The 17,248-nt window shown below is 38.3% G+C and overlaps 3 protein-coding genes across 5 annotated transcripts in view; 2 read left to right on the forward strand and 1 right to left on the reverse strand.

Annotated features, from left to right (window-relative positions):
- Positions 1–1,685: 1,685 nt before the first annotated feature.
- Positions 1,686–2,973, reverse strand: chrna10a (cholinergic receptor, nicotinic, alpha 10a; the record flags this gene model as incomplete). Its single annotated transcript, XM_080506469.1, has 2 exons — positions 1,686–2,380; positions 2,466–2,973. The coding sequence occupies 2 exons, from the start codon at positions 2,971–2,973 to the stop codon at positions 1,686–1,688; spliced, it is 1,203 nt and encodes a 400-aa protein (XP_080362595.1).
- A 5,934-nt stretch (positions 2,974–8,907) lies between these two features.
- Positions 8,908–11,344, forward strand: LOC308138250 (post-GPI attachment to proteins factor 2-like; the record flags this gene model as incomplete). Its single annotated transcript, XM_080507311.1, has 5 exons — positions 8,908–9,075; positions 9,569–9,818; positions 10,774–10,880; positions 10,986–11,094; positions 11,214–11,344. The coding sequence occupies 5 exons, from the start codon at positions 8,908–8,910 to the stop codon at positions 11,342–11,344; spliced, it is 765 nt and encodes a 254-aa protein (XP_080363437.1).
- Positions 11,345–13,306: 1,962 nt separating this feature from the next.
- The window catches only part of stim1a (stromal interaction molecule 1a), a 29,576-nt gene continuing 25,634 nt past the window's right edge, over positions 13,307–17,248 (forward strand). For all 3 annotated transcript variants that reach the window (XM_080512819.1, XM_080512817.1, XM_080512818.1), the window contains exons 1-2: positions 13,307–13,434; positions 14,384–14,516. In XM_080512819.1, the coding sequence (XP_080368945.1) occupies positions 14,396–14,516 (121 nt within the window). In that variant the 5' untranslated portion in view covers positions 13,307–13,434; positions 14,384–14,395. The remainder of the gene's footprint in view (positions 13,435–14,383; positions 14,517–17,248) is intronic.

Here is a 17,248-nt window from a genome sequence, read left to right on the forward strand (position 1 = left end):
TATCATGAAGTGTGACAGAATAAAACAGGACTGTATTTATTGACCTGTCTAATATAAACAACCTCAGGTCTAAGAAGGAGCTACCTGCTCCTAAGTTCTATTATCAGTTCGAATGAGTGTAAATTTAATACAGTTAAAGTAAAATGTTCTTATATGTATCAAATAATGCAAATGGAGTATATGTATGTATGTATGTATGTATGTATGTATGTATTATTATTATTAATAATACTAATGCTATTGCTAATAATAATAATTATTGATAATAATATTACTACTAATAATAATAATTATTATTAATAATAATAATAATAACAATAATAATAATAATAATACATACATACATACATACATACATACATACATACATACATACATACATTTAATTTCAAATGCACTTTTCATGCAGAAATATCAAAGTACAACTAGCACAAAAAGAAAAAGAAGCAACATTATGCATTGTTTGTTTGTATAGGCATGGGACATGACCAAACTACTTATTTAAAAACAGAAATTCTAAAGCACTCATCATTTATAACAACTTCCTTTTATTTTGCTGTAGGTAAGAGTGTATTTGAATCAATGTACAGAATATGATTGTATTTTTTCCTTATTTTGATTCAATTTAATTGTCCTATTTTGGCCACATGGTATCCTCATGTGAATAATAATAACTGATAAAAAAAAAAACCACTATTAGTGCATAATGAACAAATGAAAACTGAACAAATGAAAGCCCTTTAATAATTTATGAAATTGTGTAAATCTAACTACTTTCTTTTTTCTGATGGAGAGAAACAAAGTATAATTGTGATGCCAGATATTTTCCCTTCATATTTACTCAGTGTTTCTGACCTTAAAGGTCAACTCAGCACCGAAACCTGGATGAAGCAGACCTGATGCTTTCAATAATCTCCCCATCATATCGCACATAAACTATCCACTTTTCCAAATATGATTGTGTATTTTAGAGCATATTTATTATATATATCCTTTTACGGTGATAAAGCACTCAGTGTGTTCTCCCTTTGGGTTAAGATTAAAGAGGGACATCCCATTTCACAACATAAAGACCGAGGATAATACACATGAAGAACATGTGAACCAGATGGCTCCAGTCCAAAGGATTAAACCGATTACGCAAGTGAGTTACTCTGCCTTGTTGTTTACGCATTTATTTAATTTGTTCACATTTTTACATGCTTGCATCTACACACCTTTAAAAATGATCTGGAACATACAATCATAAAGCAATCAACCATATGGTCACCAATTATTCATATTCCTTCTTTGGTAGTCATGTGAAATCTGAGACATAAATGCTGTGGTAGATACATTTAAAGTAGTATATAATCAACTGTCATTCTTTATATTGGTGCAGAAACACATTGAGGTAGGTCACATTGAGGTCATTATTTACAATAGAGGTGTTAAAAGGAGAAAAAAAAATGTTCAAATCAATATTCTTTCCAAAACCATAATTATTATTATTTTTCTCTAAGTGTTTCATTCTGGCAGAAGTGAAAGAAAAACTGGTGAGAAATGATTTGACTAATGAACTCCTGAAAACCTACACAGAATGACATGGTTATTTAGTGCCTAATGACTACTTTAGCTTTTACAGATCCCTCTTTTATGTACACTATTCGACTGTCACCTGAACCATCAACTGAACAGCTCTGCAGTTAAATAGCTTTCCCCATGATGAGAAGGCTCATTAAAAAGACCATTATGAAGAATATCCACATGAAGAATCGGTCCAAAACTTTAGCCACCTTTTTCCACTCGCCAGTCCTTTTCTGCGTGGCTCTCTGATCTCTGTAACAGTTGGCTATGTACTCTATGTTACGCAGCAGCAACCTCTCATTGCTCGGCGTGCTGCAGGTGAGCTCGGCCTCTTTCCTCTCCCCGTCGCTCTCTCCTCCTTTTCTGCACCTCCTCGGACCCCCCGAATCTCCACAGTCCATGCTCATAAAGACGCCGTTCTTCCAGGTGCTGTATTGACTGGTGGGATTCTTCCCTATGGAGCCAATCGGACTCATGATCTGATCTGTCTCTTCTCTCCCCTCCATTGAGCCTACTGTCTCTTGTCTTCGCTCGGTTTTCAACACACATTCGTCTCGACCCAACCCTGCCTGACCGTTCATTGTGCAGTTTGTGTTCTTCACCAGTGGAAGCTCCTGTTTCTCAGGCTGTGGGGACATGCAGTTCTCCCCAACTTCATACACAAAGCACATTCTGGCCATGTACTGCAGAATGACTTTCTTGGCCCACTTGGGAACAGGCTTGGCATCGGGCCCACAGTGGTGTATGTTCATGATGAAGATCGTCAGAGCAGTGGAGGCTGTGATCATGGTCATTGTCGCGATGTAATATTTTCCTTTGGGAAATTAAAAAGAGTTAACATACGTCATTGTAGCAGTAGTCTCAAATGTTGGGATATGAACTTAGTTTTCCAGTCTTACCAATCAGTGGTACATTTTCAGAGGGGGGCATGATCTCTGCAACGAGCAGCTGAAAGACAGTGAGAGCCAACATCACGGTGACACCCAAAGAAACTTTTTCTCCAGAGTCAGCGGGCAGATAAAAGCCCAATGGAGCCAGAAAAGAGATCATAACACAAGGTATGAGCAGATTGAAAACATAGAAAGAAGCTCTTCTTTTAAGTTTCAGCGTGTAGGTCACGTCTGGGTAAGGATCGGCACAACACCCATAGAGAATAATGTTTCTCTTCGCCGGCATCCCGAGCACCTCCCACTCCACGTTTTCCACCAGGTCAGCCAGGTCTGCACTCTCCATCGCGTTTAGGATATCAAGCTGGTTACCACTGTAGGTCCAGGAGCCGTAAGTGAACCTGCACTGCTGAGCATCGAAGGGGAAGAAGGACACGTCCACTTTGCATGAGCTCTTTGTGATGGCCGGGGAGTCCCACATGATCTGGCCGTCATGTCGGATCACCACATTGGTGTCCATGGGGCCAGTGAAATGATCGTCTGCACTAAAAAAAAAAACAAAAAAACAAAGAAAATGGATCTGGAAAAAGAAATTAGAGCTCTTCCGTGAACATTCAAAGCAAGTGCAAAGACATATTACTTTCACCGAAGGATTCATAAATGAAACTTGATCAGGATAAAGTGGCACAAGTACACCTGCTGAGGAGTGAGTCAACATCCTGTGGACAGTCGTACACATTTCTCAGCATTGTGTCTGCTTTTTAGGTTTTCAGTAATGCAACAGGGTCAAATTTTTATATTTCAGCATGTGACTTTGTTCTTATGTTTTCTTCATGGCATCGGTGTTGCCAGAGGCCACACCCAAAAGCCTTTTGACTTCACATCCACTCTTATCAACATCTTTTTGCCAAGATCTTTAATTCATCCATTTTTAATGGCCGCTTTGACTCATGGCACACCCTGGTTGTCAGATTGCAGGACTAGCCAAAATAATGGTGTGCACATACAGGCAGATAATGCAAACTACTTACAGAAAGAATTCAAGAATTGAATTTGAAAAGTAATCTTCTTGGGATTTTCTGAGTTACATTACTAAGATATAAAGAGCAGACAGCAGACTGGACAGTCCTATAAACAACTGATTGAGGGCTGTTCAGCTTGTGCCACATATACTAATCAAATAAAACAGCCTTGGAGTCATAATTCTTCGATTAACCCAATACCAGTCCGACCTACTTGTTATATAGGACTATGTCAGGTCTCCATACATAACTACTAGGTATGCGGATGGTATCGAGTCCATCGTAATCATCTTTATTCCATTTGAGGTGTGCGTCAACCCACACTTGCCGTATCCATAAATATGCAGTCAAAATTTGATTTCGCTCATCCTGTGAAATAATGACAATTATAAACACGCAATTACAACAACATGGAGCAGACAGCAAATCAAAACACTAAAAAGAATAAATATGTGTGGGGATCTGCACTCATATGGACATGTGCGGTGCTTGGCTTGTGTGCAATGCGGGGTTTTACCATGTCGATGATTTGTGATAGAGTGACCTGCAGTGTCACATTCAGGATGTTCTTTGTGTCCTCTACGGGCCTCAGCGCGCTGCTGTAGTTTGTGAACAGATCATTCAGGAGCTTCTGAGCGTATTTCCCATGAGCAGAGTGACAGGCTAAATCAGAGAGAGAAACACTGCAGTTAGGAAATGAAGTCAATTCACTGTCAATTTGCATTAGAGATGTTTCTGTATGTGTTTAACTGTGAAATACATCAAACTGAAATACAAATAGAAATAAAAAATCAGAAGTTATGTAATAACTGGCAATGTTACAATACTCTTTGTTTTCATTTGGCACCACTTAAAAGTTAATTTACCTTCACCAACAAGCATGATGAAACAATAATTTCACAAACTGAATAAATTAAAATGTAGTTTTCACTAATTTGGTTTAAATATTTAAAACAGATGTCCATTGCTGCCTTAATTTAGACATGTTCTCGTCATTTGCCTTGCAGACTCTCCCTCACTGGTTTTCTGTCAAACATAGATATGCCTTGATAAAACTGGTCCGACAAGCTTTGAAAGGTTTATTACCAAAATAATTTAAAATCTTCTACTTTGTTATGAACCATCCAGACCTCTACAGTCATCTGGATATAATCAGCTTATTGGCCTCAAAGTCACATCCGAACATGCAGAAGCTATTTTCAGCTTTCATGCACCAAATGTTTAAAACAAGCTTCCAGAAAACTGCTGGATCAGTTGGACTTTTATTTTTCTTGAAATAATTTGGAGAACATTTTGGTCTGCTGTGTCCTTTTCTTGAAGCGGCCATTCATTTCACACTGAACAGAATCTAACACTCTGACATGCCATTCTATTTTGATTTTGTACCTATTTGAATGCTTTAATATTCAAGTCAATGCATTCATTTTTGTGTAAAAGTATTTGAATTGTGAACATAGTCTTCTTGCCTTGTCTTTTTAGAAAATAGCCTATGTTTATCTCAATTGTCCACATTTCTTCTGTTTTGTTTTCTGATGTCTAGAGTTTTCATTACTTTGGTCTTCTTTGAAAATAAATTAAATATAAATCAATTGTAGTTCCCTCATCCGTTTTATCTTGGCCTAATAATTTTATCCAAGAAAAGTATGGGATGGTACTGGCAGGACATTTTATATTCCACATTGGAATAAGAAACAATTGCCCATGTAAATGTGAAAGCAAAAACAACAATTAGGCCATACTTTTAGTTTAAAGAACTTTAAATATTTTCACAAGAAGCAGTGACATAAATGCCACAACTAAGTACCACTGGGAGGGTCTCATTCAATCCAGAGAAGGCAGAGCTGCTGGGCAAATAAAGAAACTCATGCTTGCAGTTACATTTTACCATGATTGATATATAGACTTTAATCAGAACATGACCTTCCTCCACTTATCTACAAATGTATTATTTCTATGTTAGAGGCACAGAATGGGTCCATTGTTTGCAAAGATGCCCAGAACAGACATGGAACATTTGATGCCTGCATGTGATTGGAAGTTGGGTGGGAAAGTCCAGAGTTGGATTTGCATCTCTGAAGCACATAATTCAATATTCATCCAATTGTTCTGTAAATCATTTCAGAATTTAGTGCCACAAACTTGAAAGCTTTCTTTCCTGGCTCAGTTCCAGCATTGGGAACAACCAAAAACACACTGCCTCTAATCAGAGGTTATGCTGTCCTGTATTCTAATACAAAAGAGAGAATGAATGTGTGTGAGACCACTGGTGACCACATTACTTTCATGGTCCTGTGAAAAACTAGAAATAATGAGAAACCCTGAGCCATGACTTCTACATAATTTGTTACACCTTCTTTATTCTAACCCTATTCAGATCGCAATTTTTTTTGCCTTTTATCTGAATTTTCTAATATTTTTATTACTTATTTTTTTATCCTCTCTCATCCAACCAATGTCATATAGAGCAATCAGTGCAGTTGAGAAAGAAACATGAGAAAAAAACTGTGAATGCATGACAGATGGCAGTGGAAGGGAGAACTGTCCAGCCCTCCAATAAAGCTCTCGAAAGAGATCAGACAAATCTGCCATTATGAACCAGCAGAGAAGTTTTTTTTCCCTGCAACATGCAGAGAGCAATGTGTTGACTGAATACTTAATCTACTTGAGACACAACATGAGTTTTAAAAAGTGTGTACATTTCAAAAATATATCTATATTTAAGGATTGTTCAACACAAATATCATCCAAGTTTTAAATAACATTCACATTCTACAATTGCATTATTTAGCCTTCATAACAATACCATAATATTATTAGTAAACCAGGAGTGAACCTGAACAATTACAAATACTCAGATGAATGTAGCTTAATTAAGCAGTATTGTATAGTTGGACTTTTGAAGTATGTAATTTTTAATTTATGGAAATTAAAGAACAATTCAGATTTTGTAATTCGCTCAATCACTCTAAAACTGTTATTATCAATAAAAAAGATGATAACTTAAATATCAATTCAAAGTCAAAAAGTCAGGTATTTTAACACATCCCTGCTTTATATTGACATTTCTGTACAAAATAAATTGCTATAGATTCATGTTTATGTTAGTGCCAGTGTGATAATACAGTGGAAAATTAACTCATACTTGAAAGGAATACTTTTACTCACTGAAGTATTCCCACAAAAAGCAGTACTTTTACTTGTAATTGAGTACAGTCCACTGTAACACTAGATGAACCTCAGTACAAATGTTGAATCCAACTCTGCAGAAATGGTTTTTTGAATGTCTCCACAGTCCTAAAAAGACGATACTCAAACATGTATTCTAAGTGAAGCTTCTTTCCAACGTTAATGAAGGGCCTGAGCAAGCCAGATGTTAACCCAGAATCACAGTTGCAATAAAGCCTCTCTATACAAAGAAGGCCTCCGGGATTATGATGATGCTAAATCCCTCACAACAACCACAGTCTAGTTTCAGTGAGACAGCTTGCATTGAAGAGAAGGTTGAAATCCGAGATAAGAAATTGATGATTGATGAAATATTGAAACAATTACATTCACAAAATAAAAACCTTTCATCTTGTCTGTATAACTCATCAACTTCCCATTGAAAACACACATTGATGACAGAAATATCATTATAAACTACCTCTTTGGGCCTTACTTGAATGCATCATTGCTGACTAAAACGCATCCAGCTGATATTGCTCATTATTTTGCACCAAGGCAAACATGACTAGTTGATATTCTTTAAAATTTTCTCACAGGTTGATTTCTATGAAAGCTATATATTATATTATAGTCTTGATTTTCGTCAGTCGTCTCCGGATGCTGAGATTTGGACTGAGAGTGAGCAGAATAGACAGCATTAAAAACAAGTACATTAAAGAAACAGCTCAGGTTGGACAGTTTGGTGGGAAAATGAGAGATGAGGTTGAGATGGTTTAGTCATGTATGTATGATAGATTACAAAAGAAATAAGATACTGGTGATATTACTGCTAAAGAAAAGGAAGGCCAAGTAAGGATATTGATAGATGCAATAAGGGACAGGCAGGTGATCTGTGTGATAAAGGTTGATTCAGGGAACATGGTTGGGGAAATTCCACTAAGAAGAAAATGTTTTGACTTCTACATTCTGTTATTCACTGTGAACTGCAAAGAAATAATACAATTGTACAGGGAAACATGTTTCCACACGATAAACACTTAGCTTTGAATAACAGTGCAATATGTATCAAACTGATATTCCAGATCCATTAAATAAGTCAAATGAAACTTACTCGGCAAAACACTGAAGCACAGAAACAAGCAGAGGAAAGTTTGGACTGTTCGTCGTTTCATCTTGCAGAAGCAACTGGTCTTGATGCAAGGACCATCGGAAATACCCCGTGTCAAACACTAATAAATAGCTGAAACTTAAAAAAATAATAATAAGAAGAAGAAGAAGAAGAAGAAGAATGACGATAACTCAGCACAGACCGGCGTCCATGTGATCCTGCAGTTGCGCGCTCAAGGCCACCGAGAGTGAGGACAGTGGAGGAGGCGGGGCAGTCTGCGGACAAACAAAAAAAAAAAAAAAAAGAAGAAAAAAAAATACTCCATATCGTGCATATGTGCTACAAGGCTCATAGGTACCAAGTTACACATTGCAGTCATTCTGCTAATAAAAAAAACCCAAACCAAACAACAACAATAACGACAAATCGTCGGATTGAGCACCGTGGACAGCTCCCAGTTAATACCAATAAATACAGTCTTTTAATCCACAACACAGCTTCAGGAAATCAATTAAAAATGTTTTTATTTTTATTAATGAAGAGTTCGGTGTATTATTTTGATAGTTCGCATTGAAACAACCCCGCATGCTCTCTCTCTCTCTCTCTCTCTCTCTCTCTCTCTCTCTCTCTCTCTCTCTCTCTCTCTCTCTCTCTCTCTCTCTCTCTCTCTCTCTCTCTCTCTGTGCGATTTTTCTTCCGGGTGCAGCTCACTTCTCTCCTCTCCGCCTCCTCCTTTCTCCTCCAGGAGAATGCTGCATCAGCCGACCTCGTCTCATCTGCTGGCATCGCTCAACTAAAATCATATGGATGCTGAAACCGATGCGCTATTTTGGAAAAACCAAGACATTTTTAAACCAATTTTCATCCCATATCAGGTCGAGCAAAGGTCCTGATGCCATGAATGTTATTGATTTACTGTAGTCTTCGTCATCCAAAGGCGTGTTTTTCTTCGGGGGGGTTAACATTACTGGGGCACAGAAAAGAGAGGGCAGGTAGGCTGATTCAAGATTTCATGTTGAGTTATGCATGCGTTGTCAAAATCATATAAATATTTGCATCCATTTGAATTTCAAAGGGATACATGTTCCTTTGCTTAATACTGTGACTTGCCTTGGACAGGTTTTAAAGCAGACTGCATCCATTGTTGCCATCTAAGATGTTACAAGGCTCAAATATCTTCGGACATGAGAGGCCCTTGGTCTTCAGGGTGTCATTCTCTGCCTGTGTTCTGGGTACTGTGTGCCTGCCACTGCTCGGACTCATAATTTGTGTCTTTATATCTTCTATTTTTCATTTTGATGATGCCACTGGTACACACTGCCAGGTAATCTTTTTTTCTTCTTCCTGCAAATGAAACAAAGCATGTTCTTTATTCATGCATCCATCTTTCTTATACAATGTTCAGTCAAACTTTCAGTGGTGGTGGGCTGGAGCTCACAATGAGGGAAAATAAGGGTAAACCGTTGCAAGTCCAAAACAAACATACATACATACATACATAGAGAGCCAGAAAATGACACATTCCTTCATTCACATCGACAGTCAATATTACGATGCTTATATGCATATTTTTGTACCTTAGGGAGAAACAGGAGTAATCCACAGGGAGATCATGTATCTCCAGAATGCAGAAAGGCCTTGAAGCCCAGAACTGAACCAGGGTTCTTGTTGTGAGGCACAAGTGCTAATCACTACACAACCACCTGGCTCATTCGATTACATTTTCTTTATTTTGCTCTCATTTCGCTTCACTGTATCTTAGTTAAGATATGTATTTGTTTTTTCAAAACAAACTAAATGTTATTGTGTATTTTCAGGTCCCGAATTACCTGCCATCTATCAGTGCCTCGATAAGCCTGAGTCCAGAGTGCTACATATGGCGCTTCTGTATCGGCCTCCACTCAGCACCCAGATTCCTGGTTGCCTTCACTTACTTCAAATTCTACAAGTCACGTTTTGCCTCCAAGTTCCCAGAGAGTCCCCTCAGCTGCTTGAACCTGGGTTTTTCCATTTCTGAAAACCTCGGACTCATGCTCCTCACCTACGTGTCATCCAGTGAGACATATTGTGAGTATATCACATTTCACAGAATACCACTTTAATCTGACCATTTGGCTTTCACCTCCTAATATAACTTTGGATTTGTCCATAGTTTTATAGAAAATACTAATGTGCTTTTTAATACAAGATGAGAGCATTTATGATACCATTATTTTGAGTTTGACAGGGATGTTTCAATCATATAGTCCTCAAGCCAAGACTAATGCTGCAGAAGCCAAAGGATAGCATTTGAAAATTATAAAATAAACCATCATTTTTTTATTTTTAATAAAAATAATAGTAAGTTGGAGTGGCAAATATGTCATAACACAAAAAATCTGAGCGATCAGTGATGTAACTCGTTACTTTATTGTCAGCGATGTAGTATTGGTATCAAAACCAAGCTACATAGATGAGCTTGAAAAATATGCTTCCTAAAACTTAATATTTCAAGTATTATTCAGTGTGTAAGACATCATGGACTTTTAAGAGTTGTTAGATTTTAGCCAACACGAGCCTGAAGTCAAACACAGAAAATGTCAAATTATTGCCTCCATTTCTTCAATTCAATAAAATCTTTAGAGAAAATACAAGTCATACATTGAGTCCATGGACATTTCACTGTATTTCATACCAGCCTTTTTATGATTATTCTTCTCCACAAAAATGTATTTGGTCCGATTTTCTAAAACTACTCTTAATTAAAAGGAGAAATTTTCTCTCTCTTTCATTATCCCTTTTTTCACTAAAGTGAAGGGAAACAACTGCCATTATTTATTGGTTGTCATGCTCTCATTCCACTGTCAAAATATGATGTATGTGGCCTATAAATTAAAATGGTTAATGGGTCCATCATTGCAACAGGCATTTTTATGCATCATTTGAAATCTTTATTTCTACTTGTATACATTTTGAAATACCTAAATCTACCATTTTACTGGAAATATTTCTCTATTCTTCTGTTTATTGTTTTGCTCCTCAGTTGTACATAAGGAAGGTTTTGTTCTGTTCATCATCAGTTCCGTCATCCACATGCTGATAACCTGCCGCTTATGGAAAGCTATCAAGAAATATTCATTGAGTCCCGAGGTAATACATTTACAATTCGACAATGAAGACTGAAGTCTATGATGTAATTTTCAACTTTTTGTTCATAAATGTATTTGTTTTATTTGATTGTCTTTGCCGTTAAAGGATGCCAAGTCTCACAACTGGAAATCACGCTTCTTACTTCTCAACGTGTGCTTTTGTGCTTTTGCTGCATTCTTTTACTGGAAACACAACATGTACTGTGAATCAGGGAGTAAGTATCAATGTTGAATCAGTTCAGAGCAAGAATATTACCACATACCAGAGAATAGATAAAGCTCCTTGACTTAGTCACAGTATGTCAACCATATACTTTCATTTCTTTTTCAACAGGCTACACATTGTTCGCACTGTTTGAGTATCTAGTGGTGTTCTCCAACATGGCCTTCCACCTGACAGCCATGTGGGACTTTAAGAGCCGTGAGGTGATGGTGATTTCACTGTCTGAAGATAAAGACTTCTGACTAGAAAGTCAAGGACTGGGTACTAAATCCACTGCCACTCGAACACCTGATGAGAACAGCCTCGACGCTGGTCAAGAGGAAGAGTGGGACGAAGGCCTTTTTCATATATTCCCCTGAGGATGGTTTACAATTCCTCGGACATTGATGTCATACTTAAACACTTGGTGTGCATAATGACTTGATTCAGTTTGTTGGAAGTGAATTTTTTGCCTGTGATGTCTTTTTTAACTGATGCCTCACCTACAGTGCAGTGTGTTATGTGACTTCAAATGTTAACTTTTGTACATTGCACAACAACTTTATTGTCATACGAATCACGTGCCTAAGTAAAGTGACTGTTTATGAAGTACGCTTGGGTTTTGTTTCAAGATACACTTTGTTTTTATTTTAATTATATGAACACCATAATAGCAACATGGTGTTCAGACAACATCAATATGTTGACAGAAATAAAATAGCACACAAGCAAATACTGATGTTAGTGGGGATAAACAAAACTCCCTTTCAACAGGACGAAACCAACCTGCACCTAGAAATTGAAATTAGGGGGAAGTAAAGAGAGACTAGACCAGAATACTAGAGAGACTAGACTAGAATAGGGCATAGACCAACATAATACAAACTGTTTGTAGTGCAAACTGATGAGTACAAGAATCACATGTCATGGAGTTATAAGATGCCTACAGGCTGTGGATTTAGAGTTGCCTCTCGAATAAGCTTTTCCATTGCTGAATCTCAGACACTGCCTCCGCTCAGAAAGGACAACCTCTACCGCTGGTATTCACTGGTGTTGATTTCTCAGTAGGCTCTCACATAATGCTCACAGTGAGATTTTTTATGAAACAGTTTTTTAAAATGTGGATTGCTGGTATTATGTGTGACCTTAATGCCCTGTAGTTGATCAGCTGCAGGTGTTGTGCCTCATCAGAGCTTACCTAACGGTGACCTAAAAGTTAATACAGCCTGATGAAAAAAAGCATGGTATCATATGAAAGTCTGTTTTATACATCAAAATAAAAAGCGGCTTGCACCACTAACATTTTCACGAGTGGCAAAAATGCAATAAAATCGAGCAGGTAGGTTTTAGACTTTTAAATGAAAAGGCCATCTGTTTATTGGATTTACATGTGTAATTCAATCATTATTGGTGACCTCAGTGAAATCCAATGACGTGCATGGACACATCTGAGTGCCAGCCAACAATTGTCTGAGGAGACATAACATTTTTTTTTTAAACTCTCAACTAATTTGGAAATAACTCTAACATATTGATGAATTACATTAAAGAGTGTATAGTGCTCACCACGACACCAGGGTGCAACCCTGACAGAAATTATTCAGTAGAAAATTGTAGAATTTAATTTGAAGAAACAATATTGCTGTGAAACATACACTATCAGGAACTGAAGGCCCATGGGCCCATATTATGCATTATCTCTGGATCCCTGGACCTGAAAAAGAATTGTGCTTGAGAAACATATATGAATACAATTACATTAATCTCCCACATTTGATTTAAGCATTCCAAAAACATAAAGGAAGTAAAGTTGCCTTTGATATATGTGCATTTTTATTTTTTTAATTTCTTCCTACGTAAATACGTTTTGTACTTCTTTCTACTACTTTTTGAACATACAAATGTAGATGAAGTAGATTGTGCTGCTTCTTTGTTTTTGTTTAATTCATCTAAATATTTATTTTCCAATATTATGATCGGAATAAAAAACAAATATAAAGAAAGATTAAGAGTAATTGTGAGACTATTCACAGGCGTTTCTGAGCATCTCGTTGTGTGAACTTGCAGGGACAAAAACAGTCCGCGAGAGGGATCAGTTCAATTTGTTTTAACGTGGCATGACAGCGGGAGCACTCCCTCCTAACCTGTAGGGGGCGGTGTTTCCCCCTGACGACCCGTATCGCCTGTGGTAACGGCTGTAGAGTGCACGCTCTGCGGCGTTCTGGTGTGTCTCGGTCCAGGAGAGACCGACAGAAGAGGTGGAGTCCGCTGTGCACTTTGCTTCAACTCCGCGGGACCCGGGCGTCTGCTGCAATGTTTAGACGAAGCTGAGACTCTTCATCGGCTGGCTCTGGTACGTGACAAGTAACTTGGTTCATCTTCATGCCGGCTGCTACATGTTCACGTTAGCCTAGCGAGAACTACCGTTCCTCCACGTTCACGGTGTTTTGTGGTTAGCTACACGTCAGCCTGGAGCTAAACCCTCGTCTGTGAAAAATACCTCAAGTGAACACCAAATGAAATCATTGATAACAAAACATTTGCAGGGCTGTTTTTTTTCACGATAAAGCTTATACCTACTGTTTGACACCCCCCTAATTTCCTAGTTAGCCTTTATATTTAGCGAGGCTGCTAGCCAAGGCTTGATAGAAACCCAGCGGAGCAAACAGCTGTTACTTTTCACAATCTTATTATTTTACTCCTTTGTGGGGGCATGTATTCGCAGACGTGTGGTTATTATCCCCCAAAGCACTGCTAAACCGAGAAAATGAGGGTTTAAAGGATTGCGTAGTTGAAGCCAGGAATTAGCGAGCTAACTATTGTGGTCATTCAGGAAGAAGAGACTCACATGAGGACTGATCTTTACATAACTTCTCCAATATGCTGCTAGTCTGCTTTGCGCCCAGCTGGGTAAAGGACCCCGCTCTTGTAGATACGCCTTAGTTATCACACTCCCAGAACCAATTAATTGATATTTAAACTATATTGTAATGTATAATGGAGCTTTCAGGGTGATTTATAGATTACTGTAAGCTGTTGATTATAAGACACTAGTACAGACTCGAAAGTCGATACATTCTTTAAACATCACGTGAAATTGAAATGAAGTGTATTAATTTCAAGATTCCACACAATCAAATTAGTTTATTTTAAGGGGAAAGCACTAACTAGATTTGACATATTTGCTACAAAAGATAATGTAAAGTAAGAGACACAATGTAGACTGTAGTTATGACATGAACTCTGATAAATATCCAGATTTTAATGGCACTTTGCTCTCTTTCTGTATTCTTTCTTTCCAGCATTCACTAGTCATGGAGCTCCACAAATTGGTGACCTTGTGGATATTTTGTTTGTGCCTCGTCAGTCAAAGTTGGGCTGAAAAGCAAAGTTCAGCAACACCGGATAGCCAAGTTGTTGAAAATGGGGTGTCAGGTGAGTAAATCAACAGTGTCACTCGTCTTTTGTAGCAGCCGAGTGTCTAATTTTGTCCAGCCCTGTTAAGCTAAGCGGACACACACTCGAGGTTGGCAGTCGGAGTATTACTGTTAGTGCCACATCTTTGTGATTGACCAGGCACTAAATGTAGCCGTGCTGAGAATAGTCCAGCTGGCATTCGCCATTAAGGCCTTTCCACCAGCTTAGACCCGAGCCACTACCAAGTCAGAACAAGTAATTGATTTAAAGGTGGCTGGAACAAATGATCACGGGTTCAGACAGCTTATGGTTTTTGCTATTAAAATCTCAAATTTACTTCTATCATATCACACCAAAATAGATTAATGTAGTTTATTAGAATGTCTCAGGAAAATATGGCAAAGCAGGAGTCAGACTCTGTGTGAAATAGTCTGCGATTAAATCAAGATTGCAATAGAACAGGTTTAAAATTGACCAGCACTGTCGCACTTAAAGTAAAACCTCTGTACGTGCTCTTCGGTCAGCGTGCAGCAGCATTCACATGAACTTGTTCATATTGCAAACTATGTGCTACTTCAAAGGCCAATGCAACATAAAACCTTTTTTCTGATGTTGCAAGAAGGGTTAAGAAGTTGTGCAGAAAAGTTGAGTTTCTTGTAAGGCAAGTGCATGTCCCCTGCAGTCATGCTGTAACTTGCCTTTGTAAATATTCCATTAAAGTTCTCATTTCAATATCAGGTGAAAACATGTTGAGCAGTTCATCTCACTCGTTTTTAAAGATGTATATCTTTTTAGATGCCACTGCAATTATCTCTTGGCCCATTTTCTAAAGTAATTGTACATGAATGACGTTAGTGGTTGCATGTGTCAAGCATTTGAGCCATGCTATGACTAAGCATTCTGAAAAGTACACCAGTGTAACAGTCTGTGTGTTCCCAAGCAACGTAGCTGTGTTAAAAAGTACACTTTGATACACTGAAGACTGCAGTTTTCACTTAACGCTTGCAACAGCTGGGCAAAGATCTAATCCTGCTTACTCAGGTGTGCTCCTTTGTTAGTGTTGCTGATTAAATGGGAACTACAGACAGCATTGTTGAAGTATCTGGTATACATGAATACAAATATGCAGTGTCAGTATGTCACAGTGTACAGAAGATATCGTTATTATGAAAGTGATTCACGTTTGTTGGTGTTCAGATTGATAATAGAAGCTCGGAACAAGAGCATTCGTGAGGCTGAAAAGTTATGAAGCATATTCTTCATCTGCATTCAGACACACTGAATGGCTTGCGTAACTGGAGCCTTTAAAAAAGGCTCGCTGGCCAGTATGTAAATATCTTATCTTTGGTCTCTGGAGGGTTGCAAGCAAAATGTGAAAGAGAGCTTGGTAGGATTTGTAAGAGTGCTCAAGGTGGCAAACTTTTAGCTACAGTAACTGTCACTCTTTGTTTAACATGCTGTTTGTGTGTGCATGTCTTGGAGGAAGTGTTGAAGTGGCTCTGTGGTATGTGACTCTGCAGGTTAGCGCTTACAAGTTAACATGTCTGTGCACGGAAGTCGTCGTGTGTTCAGCCTTTCCACTTCTGGGACAGCAGTTTCACTTTGCCGCCATTTTCTAACTAACGCTGTGCTTAGTAGATGCCCATATTCACGCATCTCAGAGATTGAAGTGTGACAAAGTCCCTACTGTGTCTCACCACTAAGCCTACATGTCAAAACATCTAGTTCTGGGTATAAAGCGATTGATACAATCAGATGATCAGAGAGAGGGAGTCATTGCGCTGTAAATTCCAGCACAAGGCCAAACCGAATGCCAGCAATTTACTATCCACTGGTATGTGGGTGACGGTGACAAATGTTGAAACGGCATCAGTTGGGATGTGAGAACCTGAGCCTAACCATGTAGGAAAGGGGAACTAAGGTGAATTTTTACACACGACAGTGTATTAGTGCAGGGATTAGGCAGGCAGCTTGGAAAGCAATGCCTGTCAGAGCATTTGTTCAGCTCAAGGTTTTTAACCCGAACATAGTCACCTACAAGAAACCATAATAAACGAAAGACAGGCATTTCATAGATAAAAATATTACATTGTGATGGGAACCTTTTGAAACAAGTGTCCACTGGAGGAACACAATGTTATTAGTTTAGGGGGGGATACCCTTTTGGAAAGCCCAAACTACTATTTCAAGTTGGCCAACAAGACTTAAAATCCTGACGTTCACATCCCTCTTTTATGATTATAATGTTGGAATTATGGGCTGCATTGGACACTATTCTCAAATAACTGTATATGAAGTGGGGAAAAGAAATGTAACTGGGATTGAACATCTTAAGTTTACAGGAGTATCAAGGTGAAGATTGCAACTGTCGTTAGAACAAAGGTAACATTAAAGAATGGAATGAATAATGAATTGAAATCCACACGGCAGACGTTTCTGCAGGGTTTTTTGATCCATTTGCTCCAAATATGTCAACATACATCAAAATGCACACGTAATCTCTTATTGTTATTGTAGTTCGTGTCATGTGACACAGTCCTGCTGTGTCTGCAGTACATACCAAAAATGGTTTCCTCCTGGAGGGAGTGGTGGCCTTATCTCCGATCTATGGCAGAGGATTCACAATCCCTCAGGAAGCAGAGGGAACACGGAGCAGATAGGCACGTCGTAAAATGACGTTCATTCCACATTTATCTGTGGCCTAATTAAATGTTGAGCTCTTTATTCAGAAATGATCTGCCATTACAGAG

Source organism: Blennius ocellaris, assembly GCF_963422515.1.
Source record: "Blennius ocellaris genome assembly, chromosome: 2".
Taxonomy (NCBI): Eukaryota; Metazoa; Chordata; class Actinopteri; order Blenniiformes; family Blenniidae; genus Blennius; species Blennius ocellaris.